The sequence below is a fragment of the Mus pahari genome, chromosome 12 (assembly GCF_900095145.1).
Source record: "Mus pahari chromosome 12, PAHARI_EIJ_v1.1, whole genome shotgun sequence".
Classification (NCBI taxonomy): domain Eukaryota; kingdom Metazoa; phylum Chordata; class Mammalia; order Rodentia; family Muridae; genus Mus; species Mus pahari.
Window position 1 is genome coordinate 23,872,908 of NC_034601.1, and position 25,347 is coordinate 23,898,254.

General features: G+C 40.9%; 1 protein-coding gene across 2 annotated transcripts in view; it reads right to left on the bottom strand.

Moving 5' to 3' along the window:
* Positions 1 to 21,658, bottom strand: part of Fgf12 (fibroblast growth factor 12) — a 559,190-nt gene extending 537,532 nt beyond the window's left edge. The window contains exons 1-2 of one of the 2 annotated variants that reach the window (XM_021209134.2): positions 21,569 to 21,658; positions 21,261 to 21,403 (exon numbers count right to left, since the gene is read on the bottom strand). In XM_021209134.2, coding sequence (XP_021064793.1) covers positions 21,261 to 21,273 — 13 coding nt within the window. In that variant the 5' untranslated portion in view covers positions 21,274 to 21,403; positions 21,569 to 21,658. The remainder of the gene's footprint in view (positions 1 to 21,260; positions 21,404 to 21,568) is intronic. The other variant, XM_029544609.1, reaches the window with a different exon arrangement.
* Positions 21,659 to 25,347: the final 3,689 nt, after the last annotated feature.

The following is a 25,347-nucleotide window of genomic DNA, read 5'->3' on the forward strand; positions in this document are numbered from 1 at the left end:
AGGAAGGAAGGAAGGAAGGAAGGAAGGAAGGAAGGAAGGAAGGAAGGAAGGAAGGAAGGAAGGATGGTAGGTCTAGCCCAGGGACTTGTGCACAAATGATAAGAAGCCTTCACTTGACTCCTGATTTCATGTCCTAGTTGTGAGTGAGCTGAGCATCAGAACAGACTCTGTAGCAGCCCACAAGAAGTGAGCATCCTCTGCTATCTCATGGAATGAGTACAGGTGGCCCTGGCTCCAAGCAACAGGAATTGTCTTGGTTAGTGCCGGTCTAAGGTTCTGATAACTCGTACTTTAGAGTTGCTAAGGTTGAGGATGTATTGACAGGCAAAGCTAACCTTGGTTTGCACAGAGGTGTTCAGACCTGAGCTCACAGAAACTGACACATTCGACTCCTACCCCAGGGAGTTGAAGCCACTGGGGTGCTGATGGAGGAGCCCGGTGCAACGAAGAATCTCATCCCTCCTCAGTATACAGGATGTGCATAAAGAAGGGTCTTTTGTTTCTATTTTAGCATCTGTAGATAAATTATTATTACCTATATCCAGGAGCAATTTCATGCCTAGTCTAAATGGTGATATCCAAGGATTGGAGGACAACAGGAGATCATGACCAACAGGATCCATTATTTAAAGATCTGTAGCTCTTTAATTGAGATGCACCAAAAAAAAATGACTTTCAAAAGAGAAAGGGGACATGGAAGCATGTGAGTTACATGTGTGACATCCTGAGTCTTTATGCCTATCATCTAATGAAGATCACTATGAAAATCAAACCACTCCATTATATATAAAGAGTATACACTCTGACCTCTTCCATTAACTTTCTATTAAATGTTTAGTTAATGCCAACTCACTCAAATAACAAAGAGGAAAGAAATAACTTTTGCCCTCATGAAGTGTATATAGCTAAAGAAAGAGAAGGTGACCCAAGAGATGGACGGATGTGACAGTCCTTCTCAGTGTGACAGAAGTCAACAAAGCAGACAAGGATGAAGAAAAACACTTTTAAGAAAAGTGCAGCCTATCACTTCTCGGCATTTGGCTAAGATCTAGAAAAGTGCAAGCTAAGTGCTTTTGTCTATAAAGAATTCCTACCATGTTGTGCAGATATTGTAAGATTCACTGGGGTTGCTAGGCTTTGCTCATAATGCATGACTCATTACTGTTAGTGTTATGTTCTTAGTGAAGAAGTGACCATTGGGCGGGGTGCTCTTTATACAGCATCTGTTAACTATTAATGCAGTTGTGAAACCATAAATTCAGCAGAATACATCACACTCTTAAGAGGAGACATCATTCCCTGCCTTGTTTCATATATGTGTATGTATACGATGTATATGTACATATGCATATATATATGGCTGCTGTGTGTTTTCAAGACACTGTAAACAGGGAACATCTGGAAAGGATGTTGCAATGCCTCATCTGAACTTGTGGAAAACCCGGCCCCAGAACTTGCCGTATGGATTTAAACTCAATCAACACGAACCCATACAACTGAAAACAGATCTGCTCTTTTGGCTTAAAACTGTGACCCTTGATCTTTCCAAATGAGATAGCAGTGAGGACTCTCTAGTTGTCATGAGCCATTCTCTTCTGATGCTGTGGGAGTTCGAATCTCTACACCTACATGCAGAAAACACACAGACTTCATCTAAAATGTCATTCTTTAATTTTCAGAGGTTCTTAAAATTAGTACTTCTGGATTTCTGTGGCTCATAGTCGTGAATTAGAATTTTTAATCATATTAATAGACAGCTGGGCATGTGGATGGAGGCTTGATATGCTTAGTGAAAAGAACACTAGTATAGGAATTTTTAAATCTGAGTTCAGTCTTGTCTTTCCCAAAGCTGGGTCACACTTTGCCCTTGTCTCAGATGGATCAGGTAAAATACAAACGCTAAAATCACCCCAAAGTCTCTCCTGGCCATGAACAGCCTGATGATGCCAGGAAGTTAATAACTCTGCTGATTTCAAGTTGACAAGAAGGTTTGTATGGGAAAGGATAGCTCTAATAATGAAAGTGAAGACATATTTCCAAACGTGAATTTTGAAGTCAGATTTAATCTCTGCCCCTTACACAACTGCTAATATGTGTTAACATTTTACGACAGTATTTGCTATAGTATATTGTTTGCCAATACCATGTAGTATGTGTAGCTCAGGGTAGGTTTTTCATTGTTGGCTGTCATGAAAAATGGATGGATGTATCACAGGCTACTTTATAAACTTAGCTGGAGCCAATGTGGTAGCTCAATTCGATAGCACATAGACTGGAGCAAGGCCAACCTTAGCTACACAGTGAATTCCAAGCTAGCCTGGGATACAGCTGAGACCCTGATGAATAAAAAGAGGGGTAGGGATGGAAAGTAACATGAAATCCTGTTCCACGTCACTAAATCATCAGGAAAATTAAAAAAAAAATAAAATCCACAGTAAAATATTAACTCACCACAGTAGAAATGCCTATTATGAGAAAGACCAACAATAACAAGCTCTGATCAAGAAACTGAAAACAAAAATACAAAAAGCGATACAGTGTTAGTGGCTATATGAATTATGCCCATTGTGGACCTGGCACTTCTTCAAAGATGTAAAAGTGGAATTACCATAAGACACTTCACTCCCGTAACTGAGTAAACATCTAAAGAAAATTCATTCGGTGCATCTCTCTCAGACCATCCACCACTCTGCCATGTTCATTTTAACCCTGTTCACCACCGTCGAGAAGAGAGAGAGAAAGCAAACAAACAAACAGACAAACAAACAAGCAGCTGGGAAGCCATCAACTGCTAGGTGAGAAAAAAGTGGCACCTATGCATGACAATAACTCTCAGGCATGAAAGAATGAGATCCTGACAATTCTGACAATATGGAAGGAACTAGAAACCGTGATGTTAAACACTGTAAGTCAGGCACATGTACCATGTGATTGTATCCACATGTGTACCCTAAAGCATTGGTCTCATCAAAGATGAGAGGAGTGTGGTGGCTACCTTAGCCTCAGAAGAAAGGGAACAGGGAAAGGATGGGAGATGGCTAATCATAGAGTCCTAAGCCACAATTAGGAATAAGGAGTCCTGCGTGCCTGTATGGCAGGACAGCTAGAGACAGTACTGAAATTCTGTTCATTTCAAACACTAGAAGGGTATTGGAACTCTTTGTCATGTGGAAGTGATGTTGGAAGATATAAATACCCTTGACTTCATGTAAATATTATACAAGGTTAAAAATGTTTAAAACATAATATGGTACATCGGTAATCTATTAATTTATGTTTGCATATAACAGTTTAAATAAATTTTAAAAATTCAAAAGAAGCCTCAAGTAGTTTTTTGAACACTATATAGAGATGATCTTGGAGACTGTGTTAAGCCAGTAAGTCACATAAATTTATTTTTCTCATGGGAGAGTGAATAACCATGATGGCTGACAACTTAGATCACCTTAGGGAAACTGAAGGAGTGGGGCACAGCTAACTCCGCCAAGTGGCACATGCAGGACCTCAGAGCTGAGATGATCTTCCATGGTATCACTCAGTGTCCTTTTAAAAGTAAGGGAATTCTAAGTAAATATGAAGAATTGCTCACAGAGATTTTGTGCACTGGACACACTGAACTACAGTTCAAGGGTCCATGTTGAGTGGGGTGGGCAGGTGTGCTCATGCATGTGTGCACACACACACAAACACATAGACACTCACGTGTGGGTGTGCATGTGTGCGTTATGAAATTTTAATGATGGCTATAAAGGAGAAAGCCTAACAATAATAAAACAGAAGTGACTAAAACCAGCTGGCACGGACAGGAAGGGGACAACAGACCTCCCCTGAGTCAGCAGTGGGGAAAGATTTCAGACTCTGGGTGGTGGAGAAGCCGTGTCTGTCTAGAAGTGAGGTGAAGCAGGAAAAAAGGTAGAATATGCTGGGATTGTGAAAATACTTGGTTTGAAGACGGTGAGAGAACACACAAAGCTGGTTCTGAAATGCTGCAACGGAGTACCTGTTTCCTAATCTGAGCAGGAGGGTAAGGGTTATTCTTTGCGGTGACGAGAGCAGAAGCTGTGCGTGTAGTGGGCAAAGAGCTGCACAATGGAATCAAGGAGTCTAAGTGAACACCTACATGGTGATTGCTGAAACCTGTGCGGCCTGGCAGCATCCAGGCAGAGGGATAGTCTTGGATGGTCTCTGAACCATTGTCCTACTGCACACAGACACTGATAGTGCACAGACTACACAGTAAACACCCCCAGGAAGATCACTTATAACTAACGCCGTTGCTGACAAACCCCACAGCGCACACAGAGCTTCCAGACACCATTTTATCGCCACAACCACTCTTTAAACGTGAACAACCAACCACGTATTTTAAAAACACCGGCAGGAAGTCTCTATCAAGAAAGATACAAAGCAAAACAAATAAGCACTTAGGAGAAACAGGGTCTATGGAAGGATGGGGAAAGCACTAAAGTACATTTTCATGAGTTTTCATCAAAGGCCTTTGAAATAAGATGGCAAAATACAAAATCAAACAACTGAAAAAGGGGGGCCCTCAGGGGATAAAACTCTTAATCAAAGACAAAACCAAGCGGAATGAAATCATATTTGCAGATAACTATGATTCTTACACCTTATCTAACAAACTTTACTTTGCAACAGACAGAGACCATTTTGAAAAAACCTCAACCAATCAAAGTGTGGCTATGAGACACAGTCCCCACTGACATATCTACAATTCCACTCCTGTGTCTAAGGCTCAGGGATCACTGGGGAGGAGGGCGAGGAAAAGCTGTAAGAGTCAGAGCATCAGGAAGTCTGCTTGTGTGATTGTGTCTCTTAGGAGAATCAGAAGATCTCGCCAACACAAATGCTCAAAGGTGAGCAAGGACAACAGACATGCTAACAAGGAAGGAAAAACTCGGGTGAACCCAACCCTCAACAGAGAATTACGGACAACTCAGGAATGCTGAGAGTAGGAGAAATACTCTTCGCCATGGAAACATACACCAAATGGCCAGCCCTAAAATCATACATTCAAGTGATATTATACAGATTAAACAGGTTGTATTTATGTATTTAGGAACACACACACACAATAATAACAATACCAAATGGTCGGCACTAAAAACATACTTGCAAGTGACATCATAGCGACTAAGCAGGTTATATTTATGTGTTTAAGAACACACACACACACATGCACGCATGCACACACACATTATTAATAACAACAATTAAAGGAAAAGAGGCCATGTATATGAAAGTGTTGAGTGTTGGGGGTGTTGGAGGAATTTGAAGGGAGAAAACAGGAGGAAGAAATAATGTTACTATGTTATAATCTCAAAGAATAAAATATTATATAAAAATAAGTATGGACTAAAAAGTAAAAAAAGCAAAGGAGACAGAGAATGGAAGCCACTACATCTGTAACGCAAGTGTCGGCGAAAAGTTTTGAGAAGGTAAAGACTTGGAAAATATCTCCTAGAATTAAACAACATGACTCCCCACATTAAGAATCCAATATGATAGGGGAAAAAAATCAAACCTCAAGAAAATAAATAGTAAAGCTTTTGAAATTTTGAGAATAAAGAAAGGAAAAATTGGGCTTGTCAAAAAAAGAAAGAAAAGAGAGAAAGAAAGAAAGAAAGTAAGAAAGAAAGAAAGAAAGAAAGAAAGAAAGAAAGAAAGAAAGAAAGAAAGAGAAAAGAAAAGAAAAAGAAATCAGAATCCCATGAGATCAGAAAAACAAAACTAAAGTAAAAGCAAGGTAATTGTGCCAATTAAATTCTGAAGGCTAGAGTTCTACACCTACCCAATGACCATCTGCATATGAGGGAAGAATGAGGATGTTTCTGGATATGTAGTAACATATTTATGTACTATGGATTCTGTCTTCAGGAAGCTAGCAGGCAACATGTTTCATGAAAGTTAAGGGAGTGATGTAGTATAATAATACAGATGACAGAGAGAAACAGGGTCCAGGCAAAGGAACCTGCAGAGGTTTCTCAGGGCACTAGTAAGGAGGCCCCCAGGGCCCAGGCCATGCACAGAGAACAGAAGGAAAGAATGCATGTGGAGGGAAGGTCTTGCAAGTGAGGTTTTCAGAGAATAACCTGCTGATTTGCATCTCATCATCTGGAAGTGAGACTCAGACAACTGGTAGGAAATTAAATAGTGTACAATATGGAGATGATAGAGCCCACTGAAAACAACTCAATTAGAAAAGTCAAAAAAAAATCTTAACACAAACAGAAAAGCCATCATAGTTCCATTTGTCTTAGTCATGAAGAGAACTTACATAATCATAAAAACCTTGCTAGTAGATGCCTACCTCACCAAAATTACAGTAGAAGCCCTGGGAGATAAATGCATGGGCCCACTGCATTCCGGGCTGGGAATGTGAAATGGGAGTGAGGTGAAATCATTAGGAGCAAATATCGCTTACATTACGGATGTACACGTGAAACAGTTTAACGTGATTAATCTCTATAAAGAAAATTGGGAGAAGAGACAAGGACCTATGCCAGTGAGAAGGACCCCAACTATAGCTGTGGCAAGAAAAGTGAGCAAATGAAAAGAAGTCACACACAAGGGACCATTTCTACACTCAGGGGTCATTTCTGAAGGGCGAGTATCCCAGGAAGCTGCCGTGTGTCCAGGACAGCCACCATCTCTTCTCAGACTTGAATCAATGATCAATGGAGATCAAAAGACTTCTGCTCAGAGAAAAGATCAAGCTGCTCTTCTCAGTTGTCTAACCACCCCTTAGAGTTCCCAGATGAAGATCATCTGCTGACCTTCATTTGAAAAACTACTCATAAACCTTTCACCAGCCAGTCAGAGAACTCCTCCATACAAGGCACTCTTCCGGGCTTCACCCATTGAACATGGCCATTCAGTTTGGCAGGGCAGGGTCTGTCTTCCTGGAGTGGATATATGGCTTTGATATGAAAGCCATACATTTGTAGTGTGGCTCATGTTAACTTACAATGAAAGGTGATGATTACTAGTGTTTATGAGTGGAGTTCACTGGAACAGCCAAGGTTGTGGGTGCTGCTTGGTGGTAGACCATGAGCCTAAAGTTGCTGAAGACGCTAGGCTCATCCTCAGCACCACCAAAAGGGTTTAAATACTAAGCAAGTCTGAATTCATCAGACTCCACAAAAGCCCGAGGCTGTGACTTTGAACCAGAGGTTACAAGGCAGTTTTGAGATATACAGTATTTAAAACAAATAACAATGCTTTACTTATTGACTACTATAATCAATATGCTAAACACTTTCAATATCTAATTTAGTCTTCAAAGCAAGTCAATAAATAGCCACCAATATTAGCTAGTATTTTTATCTCTGTTATATGGATAGGCAAATCTAAAACAGTGACGTTAGGAATCTTGCCCAATGCTGTCAGCAAGAAAGTTAGCATACAAAATCCAAGACTAGTCAGGCTCAGAAAATGGTTTGTTAGCTTCTCTTTCTTCTTTAAATATAGGTCTTGTGAATATCCAAACATATGGCTGTGACTGAGACTGAACATACCCACAAACATATCCACAAAAATCTTCATACATTTAAGAACAGCAGGATGTGATAACAACTCTAACATCCAGGGATATTAGTCTTTACATAGCTTTAGTTCTGTGCTTAATCCTGAAACCTTCCTAATTATCCACAGATATTCAGAGAGTAATCTTTTAATCTTGGTACATTCTGAAAGACTGCTCATGCATTTTTCAATCATCATTATCACCACCACCACCATCATCGTCGTCGTCATCATTATCAACATCGTCATTAGCAGCAGCAGCCCATCAATCTCCATGCAAGTACTTCTGTAAGTCAAGAGTCAGTAGTGCACAGAAGGGCAGCAGGAACCTATCACACCACTGATTAGTAGAACTTACAGAGGGGAAGAGTGGGTTGTAGTATTTCTGCCGGCCATGCTAGTGTACTAAGAGGTATGCTTTGCTTTGTGAAGCACATGTGTTCTTTAAAAGCTACTGAATAATTGAAGCTTTATGATCTAAAATCCCCAGGGAATCTAATTTTCTTAAAAATGTTTACATTAATTAATATTTTTGAAAGGCGAATGAAATCACCACCTGCATTACATAATTTGTAACAGACTTCCATAATTTCCCTCCAGCCTTCATGATTCATCATTCCACATCCTGTCCCCATCTCTCTGGGCAACACAAAGGTAAGACATCTACATTTTCACCACTGTGTTCAGCCCCTAGAAGCGTGCCCAGAAACCAGCACTGGTGTCTGATTGACAAAGGAATCAGCCAGTCTTTTACATTTCCCTGGTTATTGTCAATGCAGCTAAGACCCTCCTACCGTTGTCTCTACAGCTCCTTCGCCCTGGGATGCTCTTCCAATGTTTAACTTTCATGCTTTCTATAAATGCCAACCTCTTTCTGTATTTGGACTTTTTCTCTGCATTTGTACACATTATATTTCTATTATGTGGTGCAATAACAGATGACACAAACCTTATTTTTAGTCATTACTTCCAGAACAATCTATACAGAAGCTATATTGGTAAAAAAAGTAAATTTAGAATTTAAATTTTCACCTGCATTGGTAGCAGTGAGTTCTGTGTGAGTTTGTGTTTGCCCATATCTTCCATTGCTGATTTGAAAGGTGTTTCTCAGATGAAATAATCTGTTGTCTTCCATTGCTAGTGCAAATGATATCCAGAGCATATGGCAAAATGGTAGGTAAGTGGCCATCAAGCCCCACATCTTTTAATTAATTAATTAATTAATAACTAATGTGTGTAGTTGTGGATTACTGTGGTTTATTTCCAAGATGTTATACCACTTACTCTTTTAAGCTATTTATGGCCTCCAGCATGAGAATGCTACCCCAAGCCCTCATCCTTGAACAGTCAGGACAATATACATCTATGTCTAGAGTCAAATCTAAGCACCGGTCAATACTAGTGTAGGTTTTCTGCACCTAGGGTTCTCAGAAAGCAATCTGAAATTTAACAGCAGAGCATACTGCTGGGAAGTTCATGGAAGAGCATTCTCCAAGAGCCACCACAACCCACATCATCAGCCACTCTGGGTGTGGATCCCAGCAACTTTGCCCTTGATCTAACCAACAATGTCCACTGGTTTTTGCTACGATAGTCAGGTTTGCTCTTCTGAAGAACCTGAACTTCATTTAGGTCAGACAGTGAGAACAAGGTAATAAAATTCCAATCCAAATCTCATTTGTTTACCAATTAATGTCAGTGCTGTTTGCTCTTATTGTACGATTTGAACCAATGGGTCCTATTAAACTACACCCCACAGCTACAAGGTACTCTAATAGTCGTGACCAGAGGGAAGTTAATGAAATGGAGTTAGGCAAGGTACCGAAAACACTATCAGAGACTGCAAGGATCAGCAATCTAAAGAAAGGTATGGAGGAATGTAACCTAATTAGACCACTGTAACTGGTACCTAGGCAGGGCAGGGTCAGTGATAAGGGAAGGAAAATGGCACGAAGATTAACAAAGACTCCAACTGCCAGCATCAGATGACAATCCCATCATGCATCAGCACTATTCATCCACAGTGATGCACATGACACCAGAGGAAGGAACCACTTCTATGCTGAAGGGTTACATGGTGGTGGGAATCTTTGGCCTCGAAGAAACAGGTGATAGAAATGACGGTAAGTGCGTGCCATCACTGAGTTCTTGTTTTAGCTTGGCTTTTAATGGCTTCTCCTCACTGGTCCCTTTAGCTTTGAAAGAAATTCCCAATACAAATTAGAGGGGAAAACATGGAAATATATCTCGACCAGGCGAGAGATCTTAAAAAGTTGCTAGTGGTATGTGTGGTTTCCAGTTTTGTGGCCTTCCTACCACACCAGTCACTTTTCCTGATAAGCCAGAACAGCTATGTAGCATGAGGGTTAGAAGAAAGCTACAGCACGCTCTTCCTTAAGCCACTGGAGTTGGAAGAAACTTAAGGTATATGAGAGCTTTAGATCCCTTCCTGAACCCCAGTCAGCTGACAGAAGCTCTTAGTAACACTTCAAGTCTGGTTCTCCTTGGCTAGAGCTTCTGTAAATGTAGCCATAAATGTTATTTTTCCTAGTTACAATCATATAACCAGTACTTCTGATCATAATTCATGTTCATAAACATGCTAGTGGCTACTGACTATCTTGCTATCTTTTGCCCTTACACCCGGTGCCCTGAAGGTTAGGGAAATCTGCATGTACTCAGCTGGACTGATTTCTCTTTAGTGGAGGAAATGTGACTGTCATACCAGACTAGAGCAAAGTACGCCTAAGATTCAGTTGTGTTAGAGGTCACAGATTCTGAAGCAAGTCCACTCCCCAGTTGCATCATGGGTAAAAGTGTAAGGTACTTATCGTCACTATGCCTGAGTTTCCCAGGCCCTAAACTATGAATGTCACGATGTTGCTGTGAGGATTAAATGAGACAGTGTGTAAATGAAGCACAGTGCCTAATGCATAGTAAAAGCTATAGAACCCTCAATTTAATTAAGAAAAAAAAAAGATTAACTTTTCAAATGTCCTCTAGATGTCTGGCATGAACATAGCATGAAGCCATGAGATCTGAAGAAAGAGATTAGGTAAAATGTAAATAAATCTACTCAACCACTTATAACTGAGCCTGATCTGATACGGACTGTACCATGTTTAGCAATAAATTATCTAGAATTTCAAATTGCTTGAATACCTGGAGAAGAATAAAAATCTACTCCTAGTTTTGTTTGTTACTATCCAATAATTCTACCTTTTGCATATTTCAATGTGTTATTTGTCCACGATATACTTATCGCTTGTTGTTGATATCCAGGCATATGCCCACATATACTCTTTTCATAGCCACCATTATATCACAAGTATTTCTGAACATAATTCATATGTTTAACAGGTTAAAGCTGTTAAATAGATTGCCTTCATCCTTTACATAACTAAGAAATACAGTTTAACTATTAGTTCAGTCTACCAGGTAAGATTCAACTGGAAACAGCAATAATTCTGTCTCCAAGGAGCAGGATGAAAGCCGAGTGCTGCCAGAGACAACTACTGCTTTCAAATGATGGAAAGGCAGAAGAACTGAGCGTGTTTGGGTTTGAATTCTGTATTGCTAGTGATTGAAAACAAAGGAAAATCAAATCTCCCATCTATTCCACCAGTAAGACACTCAGCACAGAGTGCTTGGCATGGGTGTTACTTCTGCCTTTTCTTGGTAGAATGTGCTTGTTAGAGCTGAAAGAGGGACGATATTCTATCAACTTCACATATGACTGATATATAAATAAACCAATCTTAATTGTAAAAAGGATACATAGGAGGATGAAAAAAAAGATGTTATGAAAACATAATGCAGAAGCTGCTGAGCAAAAATAAATGCTATCATATCAGCTAAAGTCGGGAAGGCGGGAGCCGCCAACCATAATTGCAAGACAAACATTGACTCTCTTCTCATCACAGCGCTGCAAATGCTCATTCTTAGAATTCCTCAAATTCAAAGACTCCTGCCTCTCTCTTCCTTTGCTTCATAGATGAAAAGTAAGGTGAACGTGAGAAATGATATCAAACTCACACAGTGAGTTGAGACATGAGTATGGATTAGGATCTAGACCTCCAAATGCCAAGCGAGGGTCATTTCCATAGGTCTCCATCACTATCCATCAAAGCAAATTGACAGTCCTACCACGCATAAAGCTACATGCTATGACTGGAGAGTTAAGAGATGTCCCCCAACAAGCTCGTGTCCTCAGTGGGTGGCACTATTTTGAGGTCTGTAGTCTGTAGGAGGTAGGGTTTGCTGTGGGAGGGTGCATCACGGTGGTGGGTCTTTGAGGAGTATAACTCTCCCTGACTCCAGGTGAAATCTCACCTCCCTGGACTGTGCCTGACACCCACTGATCACACTCCTCCTGCTACAGATCATGTCGCTGTTGTTCCGTCATGTCTTCCTCATTGTGATTGGCAGATTCTTCTAAAACTGTGAGCAAAAATAATGCCTTCCTTGCAAAAGCTGTTTCTGTAAGATATTGTGCTCTCATCAATATAAAAAATAGCTAATATTCTAAATGGTAATTCCCCCAGGCTTAGTGCTTTCCTCCTTAGAATAATATCAACTGGCAATCCAGCTACATGCCCATAAACTCAGTCTCGAAAATTATTACATTAAAAAACAAGCTTAAGGCTAGGCATAGTGGCACATGCCTTCAATCTCATCACTCTGGAAGCAGCGACAGATTTCTGTGAATTCCTAGCTAGTCTGGTCTACACATGAGTTTCAGGTCAACAGTGAGATCAGGCTTAAAAAACAAACAAACAAACAAACAACAAAAACAACAACAACAACAACAACAAAAGCTAGTTCAACATTTGATCTGTAAAATCAGTGTGGTTATTTGGACTACTATCCACTATGCTTTATTTTCTATAGAAAGCAAGAACGGGGATCAAAACAGAACATTAGAAAGCTGACAACATAGCTTCGCTATAATATGAGAGTGAAGTGGGCAGAAGAAGGAGAGGAGGAGAAGGAGGAGGAAGATAAAAAGGAAGAGGAAGAGGAAGAAGGAGAAGGAAAGAAGAGAAAAGGGGTGGGATGAAGGAGAAGGATTAGAGAAGAAGTCATGAAACTTGGTTCAGAACACTGAGATTTAAAAGATTTTTCCCCCCAAGTATCATTTATAGGATAAGTAGAGGAAACAGAACTTGAACACAGGACTTTCTTGTTTCATTAGAACACAGCACATCTGTTCCTCACCCCCATGTACCAAACCCAATATAAAGCTTCAATATCCCACCAGTACAGAGAGCCCAGTTTTCAAAGCTCAGACTCAGGACATCTCTTGGGAATGGCCATCCATTCCCAAAAGCACTGTGCATTTATTCAACCAACTATCACCTGACTGTGAGAGGCAGGAGCTGCCATTCCTCCCCTCCCCCGAGGTTCTCCAGAGCACTCATATGTCTGCATTACTGCTTTGCTTTGTATGCTAGTGCTGATGTGAAGCCTGCATGTAAAAATGCTCCACGTCATCTTGTTTTGAATTTGCAGGCTCACAAATAAAGCATGATTTGCAGAGTCTTTGTTCTCGGTACACAACAAATATTTCTTCCTTAAATTCTAGAGAAAGAATAACACAGAACTGAACTAAATTCAGTTTTGAGTGTCCTAGAAATGGTGAAAATATTTTGGAATGCAAGAAGAGCCTTTGGAAAGGCTTTTAGTTTTCCATATTTTCCTTCTCAATTAGAGCAATCATGTAAAAAATGTTTTGTAATTATTGTATTTATGCAATCTAGTATGTGAATGAAACTAAGAAAAACAAACAAATAAAAAGTTTTAATATATTTTGAGGTAAGAAACATGTCTCCAGTTTCCAGTTTCTAAATAGCTGGAGGGAAATCATCTCAGTTTGCCTTGGAGTGAGGTCTGTTTAGTCAGTTTGAACAAGGTGAGCATTTGAGAACCTGATACAAACCTGACTGCTGCTCATGGATGGTAATATAGTAGCAAGGGAGATTCCAGGAGGCAGTGATTTTCATGGTTGCTTCTTCTTGCCTACTTACCAAAGAGAACTCATTTGTATTTGGTGATCTTTGAATGGCCTGTGAAAGCTTCTGGGTTGTTCTTCCTACTGTCCATCCCATTGGGCTGTTTCTCTAACTAACAGTGGACAAACAGACTTTAAAATCATGTAGCACCAGCCATAGGGATGTTAAGACAGGAACATCATGAGTTTGAGGCCAGCCTATGTGACAAAGAGCAGCTTCCTTTATGTGGGGTAAAGCCACTTTTGATGAAATGTACTCCCGGAGTCCCCAGAGGGGGTAAACATCCAGACTGTGCGGGCGAAAAGGGGAAAGCTCTGTGAAAGAACAACAGGTGTCTTTGAGATTTCAACCAGGGTACCATCATTTGCATCACAGCCTCGGAAGTAGCTTAACTTCTCTGGGTAAGAATCCCACTTCTTTGAGAAGAAGAAGAAGTGGGCTGTACAATGAAATGGGAAAGATGAGAAAACTCCAATGAGTCAAGAGGTGTAGGTCCTAGAAAACCTGTACCGTGTCCTTCTGCGAGCAAAGGATGGATGCTCATAAGATGAATGGCGTGTCTCTCAGTTTCAGTTTCCCTTACTTTACCTATTTATGTATTTATTTTCTCTCTCAAGTCTGTAGCATAGGAATCAAATCTCTCCTTGATGGTCTTTAACACTAAAAAACAAAAAATTGATTTAAAAAAAAAATAACAAAGAAAGAAGAAGCCCTGCAGTGTTCCTGATTAAACACACAGTTAGTTACTTGCTTGTCATGCGTCTTGCCTGTCGTACATATAATTTCCCAAGTATTTCAGTAATAGCTGAGTGCCCTGGACCCCGGGTGCCCTGTGGCTCTTATTTGAGAAGCACTGCTGATGAGCAAAATTTACCCACTTGCACAGTGCTTCAAATCCATTCAATGCATACTTGACCTGATGTAGCTCTACCTACTACCAACCCACAAAATGTTGCATAACTGGCTCACAACAAAGTCTTAGCATCAATAGTAACTTAATAACAAATTCGGTTATCAGAAAAGTTCCTGTTGGACATGTAATCAGCTGTGGCTCGGTGTTGGCACATACTTAATTAAAGTAAGGCCCTGGGTTCTATGCTGAACACCTATATAAACACATGGAGTTTGTTAAGTAAATAAGTAAATCGAGTAGAATGTGCACAAAAGTAACCCCTTGGCTAAAGGGAAGCCTTTGTGAATGTCAATGCAGGTTGCTTGCTAAGTATCTGCGCAGTTTGCTGAAAAGACAAATTGTACTTCATAATTCTGATATGGTGGGATGGAGGTGGGAATGAGTAGGAGGAGCCTTGGTTTATAGAGAAACAGCTTAATTTTTTGATATTCCTTTTGTCTATGAGATGAAGTCAAAACGTGTAATCATGGAGCTTTAAAGCAGATAGAACGCAAAGACCTTTGTGAAACCACAAAACGCCTCACAGTCTTATTTATAGTTGTTAATGTGCACTGCATTCAGAAACTGTCAGTAACAAACGTAATAAATCCCTATTGGTCACTTAGCGGGCACAAAAATGTCTATTTAAGGACAGAGAGATGCCTCCGAGAGTATAGGTACTTGCCACCAAGCCTGACAGGTTATCTATCCTCTGGCCTACACACATACCGTAGCATACATGTGAATGCTCAAAACAAATAAACCCACAAACATTAATAGCACCAATCTAATCACATCAGGACTTCACAAACTTGAAAGAACAAAAAGGCAAGGCTAAGAAAGTGGCCGCCCCTGGACTCTTTGCTGAGGATAACAAGTCTTGTTAATAACCACTTAAGTCGACAATTCATTCCCAGCTAGGCAGCTGGTCAGCTGGAGCCGCTTTCAGAGGAGACTCATAGTTGGTGTTCACATGTTCTCCCACACAGTGATTTTTCTTTTGAAGAAACCAAGGTAGAAACCAAAGAAAGGCATTCCTGCTGTAGAACATTCAGTCTTCTCTCGGGGTCTCTAATTGCACGGGAATTCCATATTCTAAGCCTCCTAGGTAACCTACGAGGACTTGGAGAGATGAATGGGACAGAAGTATTTCTAAAATAAATAACCCAGGGTCTGCTTGTGAATCCCAGCTCCAAGCCCAGAGAATGAGAATCAGGACACAAATCTCTACCCTGCACTCGACAGTGTTCTTGGAACGACGTGACAATTCATCATGCATTTAAATCAGATGATCCAAACTCTCTTTAATGTTTAAAAATCTTGAGACCCAGAAAGGCCAAGAGAGTTGTTCAAAGTTAACACTATTCGAACTGGGCTAGAAGCTGCGTGCCCTATACCCAGTGACCATTCCACCACATTCCATACTAGATCTGACTTCTCCACAATGGTAGTCTCTCCAGTTGTTATGGCTGTTCAATGAGGAAGCAATTTTCATAAAATTACTTTTCAGTTCTGCTAAGTTAATGACTGCAAAACGCTTTTTTGTTTGTTTTATTTTTCTTCTCCAGAGAACATGAGCAAGTTTTGTTGGGAACACAAGTTGGTTTCCAGCTTTCTCTGCCCCAGAATCAAACTGATGTTTCTCAGTGCCTTGGTAATATGATGACTTTTTCTCTCTCAGGTACTAATCCTATCAACACATGAAAATGTTGCTTAACTGTCTCCTGTGAGGCTAGGCCAGTGCCTGGCAAACACAGAAGTGGATGCTCACAGTCATCTATTGGATGGAACACAGGGCCCCCAATGGAGGAGCTAGAGAAAGTACCCAAGGAGCTGAAGGGGTCTGCAACAATAGAACAATATGAACTAACCAGTACCCCCAGAGCTCGTGTCTCTAGCTGCATATGGAGCAGAAGATGGCCTAGTCGATCATCATTGGGAAGAGAGGCCCCTTGGTCTTGCAAACTTTATATGCCCCAGTACATATAACCAGGGCCAAGAAGTGGGAGTGGGTGGGTAGTGGAGCAGGGTGGGGGGAGGGTATAGGAGACTTTCGGGATAGCATTTGAAATGTAAATGATGAAAATATCTAATAAAAAATTGAAAAAAAAGTTGCTTAAAAACTATTATCTATTCAACTCAGCATGTAAAATCAACTCAGCAGGTAAAAACAGTGTACCTACTATGGAAAGAAACATGTTTTTCCTAAGATGGATTCCAGAGTACCTGCTGAAATGTTAGAGGATCAAATTATGCCCTCAGGAAAGTTAATCAATACAGTAGCAAAGACAGGGGGTAGGAGAGCAACGTGGTTAAGATCAAGGATTACATCTTAGTCTTTGTTACTTAAACAGAGTCTCAAGTAGACCAGGCTAGCCTCATGCTAACTATATTGTAGAGTCTATCCACCGACTCCTAATTCTCTGCGTGCTGGAGTTACGGCCATGAGCTACTACCTTCTGCTTAGTTTTCTTTTAGATTTTTCAGACCGAAGCATGTTGCCCACAAAGTAGGTACTCATTAAATATTTATTTAAATAGAGATCATTACGTTGATGGTGTAAGAAATGCAACATACGAAAGACAAGCAGGCATTTCAGCTGCATGGAACACTCTATTTAAATAGCCATTAAACACAGAGGTCAGGAAAGGCAGTGCAGAACACTGAACTGAAGGACAGTTCAGAAAGCCGAGCAAAGATACAATACAACGGAAGTGACCTGTCCCATGGTAAGACACATGCCAACTTAAACACTGCAGTACCTATCAAGGGCTAGCAGTGGTATCTTAATAGGCGTTCTCAGTGAACTCAGAGAATAAATGTTTAAAGATGATTGGGAGCGGAAAGAAAATGGCTAGAGTAAGAACAGGAGGGGTTCTTAACATCAAGCCTGTTTGGGATTCAAACAACAAGGCAGAGACTTTTCTATCTGCTTTTTCCCAAAGCAAACAGGGGTCTGGGACCTGAGCGCTCACCCGTAACCTCCACAGAGTAGATGATCTCTACCCACTCCGGTGTCTTGGGTACTGTCCCTTCCAGTTACAATCTGCTTCCTACAATTTAGACAAGTAGCTCTGAGACTTTAACATATATGCAAACGGCCTTGCAATTTTTCAGGAACCCAGGTGTGAAGTAATAAATCCAGAGAGAGCCTGAGATTTGGCAAGCATCTTTAAAAACTTCTGAGGTGATGCCCGTGGTCCTGAAATGTGGACCAACAAAAGTGAGGTCTAGGATCAATGGCTATTGGCTGGCTAGAAGCATCATTTGGAAGATGTGGGGGTTTTGATGAGAATGCATTCCATAGACTTACATGTTTGAGTGCTTGGTCCACAGCGGGTGGAACTCTCTGGGAAGGATTAGGAGGTGTGGCCACTGGGGGGAAGGTGGGCTTTGATGGTTTACAAGCCCATCCCCCTCTCTCTCCCTCTTTCTTTCCCCTCCCCCTCCCCTTCTCCTTTACCTCCTTCTCTCTCTGGAAGACATAAGCTCTCTGCTGCTGCTCCAGCACCACATCTGCCTGCCACCATGCTTCCTGCCCAGAGAATCATGAACTCACACTCTGAAACCATAAGTGTTTTCTTTTATAAGTTGTCTTAGCCATCTTATCTCTTCACAACAATATTAAAGTAACTAAGAAAGAGTAGGGGTATTGGGTTTTTTGGGGGGTTTTTTTTGGTTTTTTTTTTTTTTGTTTTTTGCTTTGTTTGTTTGCTTTTAAAGAACTATACACAGACTCCTTCCTTAGAACTAGATAAACTCAAATCTCAAAGAATGCAGCCTAAACATCTCTGCATAGAGAAATCACTATAGGTGCTTTGCTTTTTGCTTTTTGTTTTTTGTTTTTTAATACAGGTAACATATGGACTCTATGCAAAGCGAAGAGTGATACGGTCAGAGAAGAGAGACACGAGGTTCCTTTAAATCATTGCTCCTGAAACTTATCCTGAATACAGATCGCCTGGAGTCTTGTTGAATATCAGTCTATTTAGTGGGCCTAGAGTAAAACTGAGCACCCTGCAGTTCTAAATGTGTCTGCAAACCGCAGTCTATCATTGAGCACACAAATGGGTAGCTCTCAAACACATCACACCTGGGACATTTATAAAGTGCACACATCTTGGTTCCTATCCAACATTATAATTAATTATCTTGGATATGACCCTTCATGAGAGTGTTTATGAAACATACCAAGTGGTTCTAGGATGCAGAAAAGTTTCTGGACCACAAGTTCAAATATTAAACACTCTACGTTATTTGAGAGTCTCTAGTCCTTGGGATCTTCAGGGCACAATTTCTGTCAAAATTACTCCAAACACATCAAACTCAGTCTTGGAGACAATGTAATTACCATGGAGCACAAAGATCCTTGACACTGACTCAGAATTGAGCTGTTTTTTCCTCCTTATCTTTAATGACAGGAAGTGATGTAAAATAATAAGAAAGCAAGCAGAGCTCATCTTACTTGTGAGCATCATGGCTCTCACAGAGCTGGCTGGCTCCTCTGCTCTTCAAACAGTAAAGGTAATGTGAAGGTGGCCTGACACTGGTGACAGGGTTCACATCTAAACCGAGGTCACTGGAACATTTTCTGGTATGGTAAACTCTTGCATAGTCAACTGAATCATGTGATGATTCTTTAACTCTGTCTAAAATTAATTCCAATAAAGGAAATAATGAGTAATGTACTTAATATTTGAGAATATCTTCCTATGAATACATTTGAATCTATTGGGGGCAGGGCATAAGACATGAAAGATGTTCCCACTAGAATGGAATGCAGACACAAATGCCCATTAATATACTCCTTTCCCCCTCTGGAATAAAAATTCAGAGTTAGCTGCAGTCTTAATCATGCCAGTTGTATTGACTTAGAACCTGTAAGTATCCGTGTCAGCGTGGTTGCTAATTGGACAACTCAGCTTTATAAAGTCCAGGAATTAAAATTCATCAAGACTTTCACTTTGTGACAAGTAACTGAGTCCTCTGCAAAATGACCACGACATTGGCTTATAAAGAGAGTTCTCACTGCCTTTATTTCAGAGCTGTGAGCCACTAGATCATTGTTGTTTGACTTAACATAGAACTTTTGGCCCAGTTCCTCTAAGGTCTATTTCTGAAATTCTGTCTCCCTTCTGAACTCCCCAGACTGGCAGCATGACTAGAACTCTATGATTATTATTAGGACTTATAATCCACCTGGAGCTCTGAGGGGCGGGCAACATTCCTTATAGGCAATAAAAGAAAATACAAAATATTGTTGAGAGATACATCCTCGTTTTATGATGGACCAATAATTGCTGTATAAATTCGAGGCAAATGTTACCAAGAACCACTGCCAAATAACCAGATTTAATGGCCAGGTGTCGTCTAAGCAGAAAAACAGTTTTTCATAGTAAAGTGATACTCTCTGTTGTTAACCTTATGTCCAGGAAACGCTCAACTAACTAAAACATTATATTAATTTATGATTTAAGAAAGACTGCGTTTTCATTTTAAAGTGGATTCTGTAATACACTATGTATATTAGGAGACATGGATTTTCTCTCTATGCACATTACTGTCAGTCAAGGAAGTGCCCACCAAATGTGTCACAAAAATAATTTGCCCAATCTGAAAGCTACTGGCTACTCTTTCTCCACATCATTTCAGATCTTCCTTAGGTGCCAGTGCTTGCCTAGGTACAGTTACAATAAACCTACTAATTAAATATTCAAAATAACCTTACTGAGCAGACAGCTGCTATCACCAACACTCTAGTTTTATTAATCATACCAGAAATAGGTAACTCAACACCACTCCCCGAGCCTTAAGTACATTGCCACAGTGACTGACATTCTGGTTAAAAATAAAGCCTCGCTTCAAATATAGCTTCTTCCAGTTCTGGATAATGAATATAGTTTCATAAAAGTTGACATCATTTCTCTGATTTCACCAAAATTAAATACATTCTATATTCGTACTGGGTATCTGGCCACGTCGTCACTCAGGGTACTCACAACCTAGTGGGCATTTTAAGGAAGGGAAGAGACCTGTTTGTGTGGGGTTAAGTCCAAATGACATCCAAACTTACAGTTCTAATGGTTGCTTTGTTTATATGTGTTAGATACGCCAACCAGAAGTTGATTCCCACAGTTCATGTAGCAGTTGGTGGGTGTAAAATTTTCAGATTTGCTTATGAGGAGAATTTAAATATGTACATGTCCAAAACTAGTGAACGCAACGCGCTCAAAGAGCCAAGCAATACTTCTGTACCCTGATCTTCTTAGAGGTCAGTTCCTGTGCACACTGTTTCAGATAGATACAATTTTTCATCTGATACCCATTCAAAATGCAGTCGGATGCCATACACACCCAGAAACACCATGTTTGTAGGGTGGGGTGGAGAAACTCAAACATTTTTAGCAATGCATTATTGGATATCAGCTATAAATATGCCTGTGAGCATATCCCAAAGACAACAAAATATATGTATTTCAGTCCATCATTGTACAGGAAAGAAATCGCTTTACCAACACATCTTTCCTCCCCCTCCATTTTGGGAGGGAGTCTTCTCCATCCCCCCTTTAAAAAAAAAAAAACTCATCCCACTCTACTACGCAACTGATGGGAGTATTAAACACTGGCTTCCACGCTGTGGGAGTTAGTGGCCTTCTTGCCACGTTCCTGCTGCTGCAACGGACATAGCATCTCCTCCTCCTATCGACCTAGTGTGATGCTCCTCCCGCTCCGGAGCACTGCAGTCCCCTAGCCGAGGGCTGCCCTGGCCACACGCACATGCAGCGGGAAGTGCCCCGGTGGGGACAGCCACATACCTTTGCTCTCCATTTCGGTCCCTTTAGAGTGCTGGGAAGTTCAATGGAAGTTGGCAGGAAGATGTGGGCCCGCTTCAGATCCCCAAATCTGGAAAGCCAATCTGATGCTTTCGCCTGTACTTCCTTCTTTCCCTTCAGGCTTCCTGAAAGATGGGATTTCTTAAACCTTGAAGCTGCGATCAGCCACCAAAGGACACTTAGCAGCAGCAGCAGCAGATTTGCCTCTACAGGGGTTAGGTTGCGATGCATATCTGATACTGAAAAGCATGCACAGGCCCGCTCAGAATTGTATTTTTTTTTTTTTTTACCTGAGTCTGGAAGCTGCAAGCAGGAGCTGTCCTCGGAGCGTGGTGCTGCAGGTGTAGTGACAGATCATCCCACTTTGCTCTGGATGTACAGCAGATTTGCATGGGCGCTGGCACGCATGCGCACGGCGTCCCCCTCCCTTTTTCACCGCCTCCCGCTCCCCCGCCCGCCCTGGCTTCTCTCCCCAATACGGTCCTCAGTATCCCAGCCCCGAAAGCAGTAGCATTCGGTCACAGGAAAGCGCTGCTAAAAATAAACGCCGGACCGGATTTTCCCCTGCAAACTAGAAAATGGATTGGACTGGAACGGCGCATCAATCCCATCCGATTTTCCAGGACTGCTTACTGAAGCCCTCGAAGAGACCGGGGTATCTGAGCTAAGCTTGCTGCCTTCCCCAAGGCAGAGGGATTTACGAATTCTGCTTAGTGGACATGATGTGGGCTCCTCGTGGTTGCCGCAGTAACTTCCCAAGTGTCTGCCTCCCCTTCTCTCCCTACAGACTTCCCAGGTCGACCCTCTCCATCCCTCTGTTTGTCTGTTTTGCTTCTTGGGTGGAGTGGCAGGAGTCGGGGACCCGTGGTACTTTAGCATCCTCCCTTTTCTGTACCATCCAGACTGGGTGTCCCCTTTGGCATCCACCCCAGCACTGTTTCGTGCAGGCTCCTCGGTTTCTGAAGTTCTTCAAACAAAGCGCCCGGCCCAAGGTGTTCAGAGGCGCTGTTTACCTTCTCTCCAGCATCCACTAAGAAGGAAAGTTCCTAAAGGTGGGAAGGCACCTTATAGATATTTCGAAATGGAGAAATGTCTGTATTCGTTTTTATGCCCTCTCGGCATAAAATATTACTGTTTTGAGGAGCAAAAATATCTTCTTAGAGAAATCTTGGCAATAAAAAATGAGCAAATATGTAACATTTTCCCAATTAAACATTTTATGTATGAACAAAATACAGTGTGGGCTTAAGAATCCCACTCTGGTATTTTGGCCCATTGAGCCTTGAGCCTTCTCTACAGCCTGAAACAAAAATGTTTGTCTTGTCACCAAAAAAAAAAAAAAAATGCTGTTTTGAGGAGGATGTATTTCTTTAGGGAAATTTGAGCAATTAAAAACTAGCAAATACTTAACATTTTTCCATTTAAAAATTGGAGAATTTCAAAATGTAGGTGTCATTTCAACATTTTATGGGTGTGGGAAGTACGCCGAGAGTGGCATCGTTCCTTAAGAACTTGTCATACAGATGATGTATTATTCCTTGAAGACATGTAGAGGTATTCTTTTCTTTTCTTTTTCTTTTTTTTTTTTTTATCAATGCATCCTGGTTAGATACTTATTCACACTCCTCCTTCTCTCTGGCCCACTTCCCCTCCCACCAGTCCCTTCTCCATCTATAAATAGCACCCATCCACTTCCTTGTCTTCTTTTTTTCAATCTAGATTCTAGACATAAGATTTCCTCTGGCTTACTTTATCTAATATCAGTGTTGGTTCTGAACATACACATGTTTAATCCTCAGACCACAAAACACCGACAGACACTACCTAAAGCTTCCTGGTTCAGGTTTGAGACTCCTATGTTTTCAGTTGCAGTTCTTGTCTTGTTTACATGCGTTTTAATTATAAGTAAACATAGACTTTTAATATTTGCCTACTATCATCCCTCCGTATGCAAACATCAGATAAGTATATCTTCAATGTCTACTGTGGTTTTTTGTTTTGTTTTTTTTTTAAAGTTCTAGAGATTTACTCTAGGGCGTTGATATTTGGGAGGCAAACATGCTACTGCTGAGCTATAGCCCCAGACCCAGGATGTTTGATTTTTTAAAAATTAATATTTAAGTTGATGACTTGAGTTTCACTTAAAAAAATAACTACATAAACTTTGTCTTGGGATAAGGACAAAATCTCTAACAACGTTTGAACATACTTCTGTCATCTTGCACTAGGGATTTATACAAAACATCCTTGGGATCAGAACAATGATCGACTCCAAAACTGTTAAACTTGATAAACATGGGTGCACAGATGTCTCTATGGTAGTGGTTCTCAACCTTCCTAACACTGCGACCCCTTAATACAATGTGTCATGTTGTGGGGACCCCCAACCATAAAATTATTTTTGTTGCTTCTTCCTAACTGTGAATTTCTACTGCTATGAATCCTAACATAAATATCTGTGTTTTCCAATGGTCTTAGGCAACCCTATCAGAGAGTCATTTGACCCAAAGGGTCATGACCCACAGGTTAATAGCTGATGCTCTGTGGTAGTTAGAATAATATTCTCTTGAGGGTATACTCAGGAATAGCTTGCCTGGATCATGTGGTAGTTCCAGTTTTTACTCTCTTGGATATTGATCTCTATAGTGATCAGATGAATTCACATTTCCCTCAGTAGTGCTATACTTAGTGTTCTTAGTGTTTATTATTTTACAAGTAAAGAAACTCAAATGGGGGTGAATACTCGGCATGCTCTTCACTGTGAAGCAAAACTAGGCTTCAAGGTCCTGCCTTGAGACGTACACTGGTACATCTCCCCATCTATAATGAAAAAAAAAAAAAAAAAAAAAAAAAAAAATAAAAAAACATATGCAGCCTTCTATTTTATAAGCTTTCATTCCATTTATTAGCTGTTCTAAACACCCAGGTGCCCTATTAAGCCCAAATAAATCAAATGTAATGCAAAATCTATGGCCTAACATTAAGGAACTTCCTGTTCTTCAAGCTTAGCTTCTAAACAGTTATGATACTAAGCAAACCTTTAGAGGCTACTTTTGTGTTACAGTCATCACTGGAATACTTTCACCTCATCACAGGAACACCTCAATTACATATATACCTGCATGGTAGATTTTTCTGAAAACCTCACTTAGATTTTGCCTCATTCCTACAGCCTCACTGATTCCCTCAGTATGAACATACTCTACTGAGAATAGCAAATATTCTTTGTCCTCTCTTGTTTACTATTGAGCATCATAATTATTTATGCATATATACTTTTCCTGTTTCCTTTTTCATATTAGATATTTACTTTATTTACATTTCAGATGTTATCCCATTTCCTAGTTTCCCCTCCGAAAGTCCCCTATCCCCTCCCACCTCCCCTGCTCACCAACCCACCCACTCCCACTTCCTGGCCATGGCATTGCCCTACACTGAGATATAGAGCCTTCACAGGACCAAGGGCCTCTCTTCCCACTGATGGCTAACTAGGCCATCCTCTGCTACAGATGCAGCTGGAGCCATGAGTCTCACCATGTGTACTCTTTGGTTGGTGGTTTAGTCCCTGGAAGCTCTGAGGGTACTGGTTAGTTCATATTATTGTTCCTTTTATGGAGCTGAAAAACCCTTCAGCTCCTTGGGTCCTTTCTCTAGCTCCTTCATTGGGGATCCTGTGCTCAGTCCAATGGATGGCTGTGAGCATCCACTTCTGTATTTGTCAGACACTGGCAGAGCCTCTCAGGAGACAGCTATATCAGGCTCCTGTCAGAAGTACTTGTTAGCATCCACAATAGTGTCTGGGTTTGGTGACTGTATATGGGATGGATCCCCACGTGGGGCAACCTCTGGTTGGTCTTTCCTTCAGTCTCTGCTCCACACTTTATCTCTGTTAACTCCTTCCATAGGTATTGTGTCGCCCCTTCCAAGAAGGACTGAAGTATCCACACTTCGGTCTTCCTTCTTCTTGAGTTTCATGTGGTTTGTGAATTGTATCTTGGGTATTCTGAGCTTCTGGACTAATATCAGTGAGTGCATACTGTGCGTTCTTTTGTGATTGGGTTACCTCACT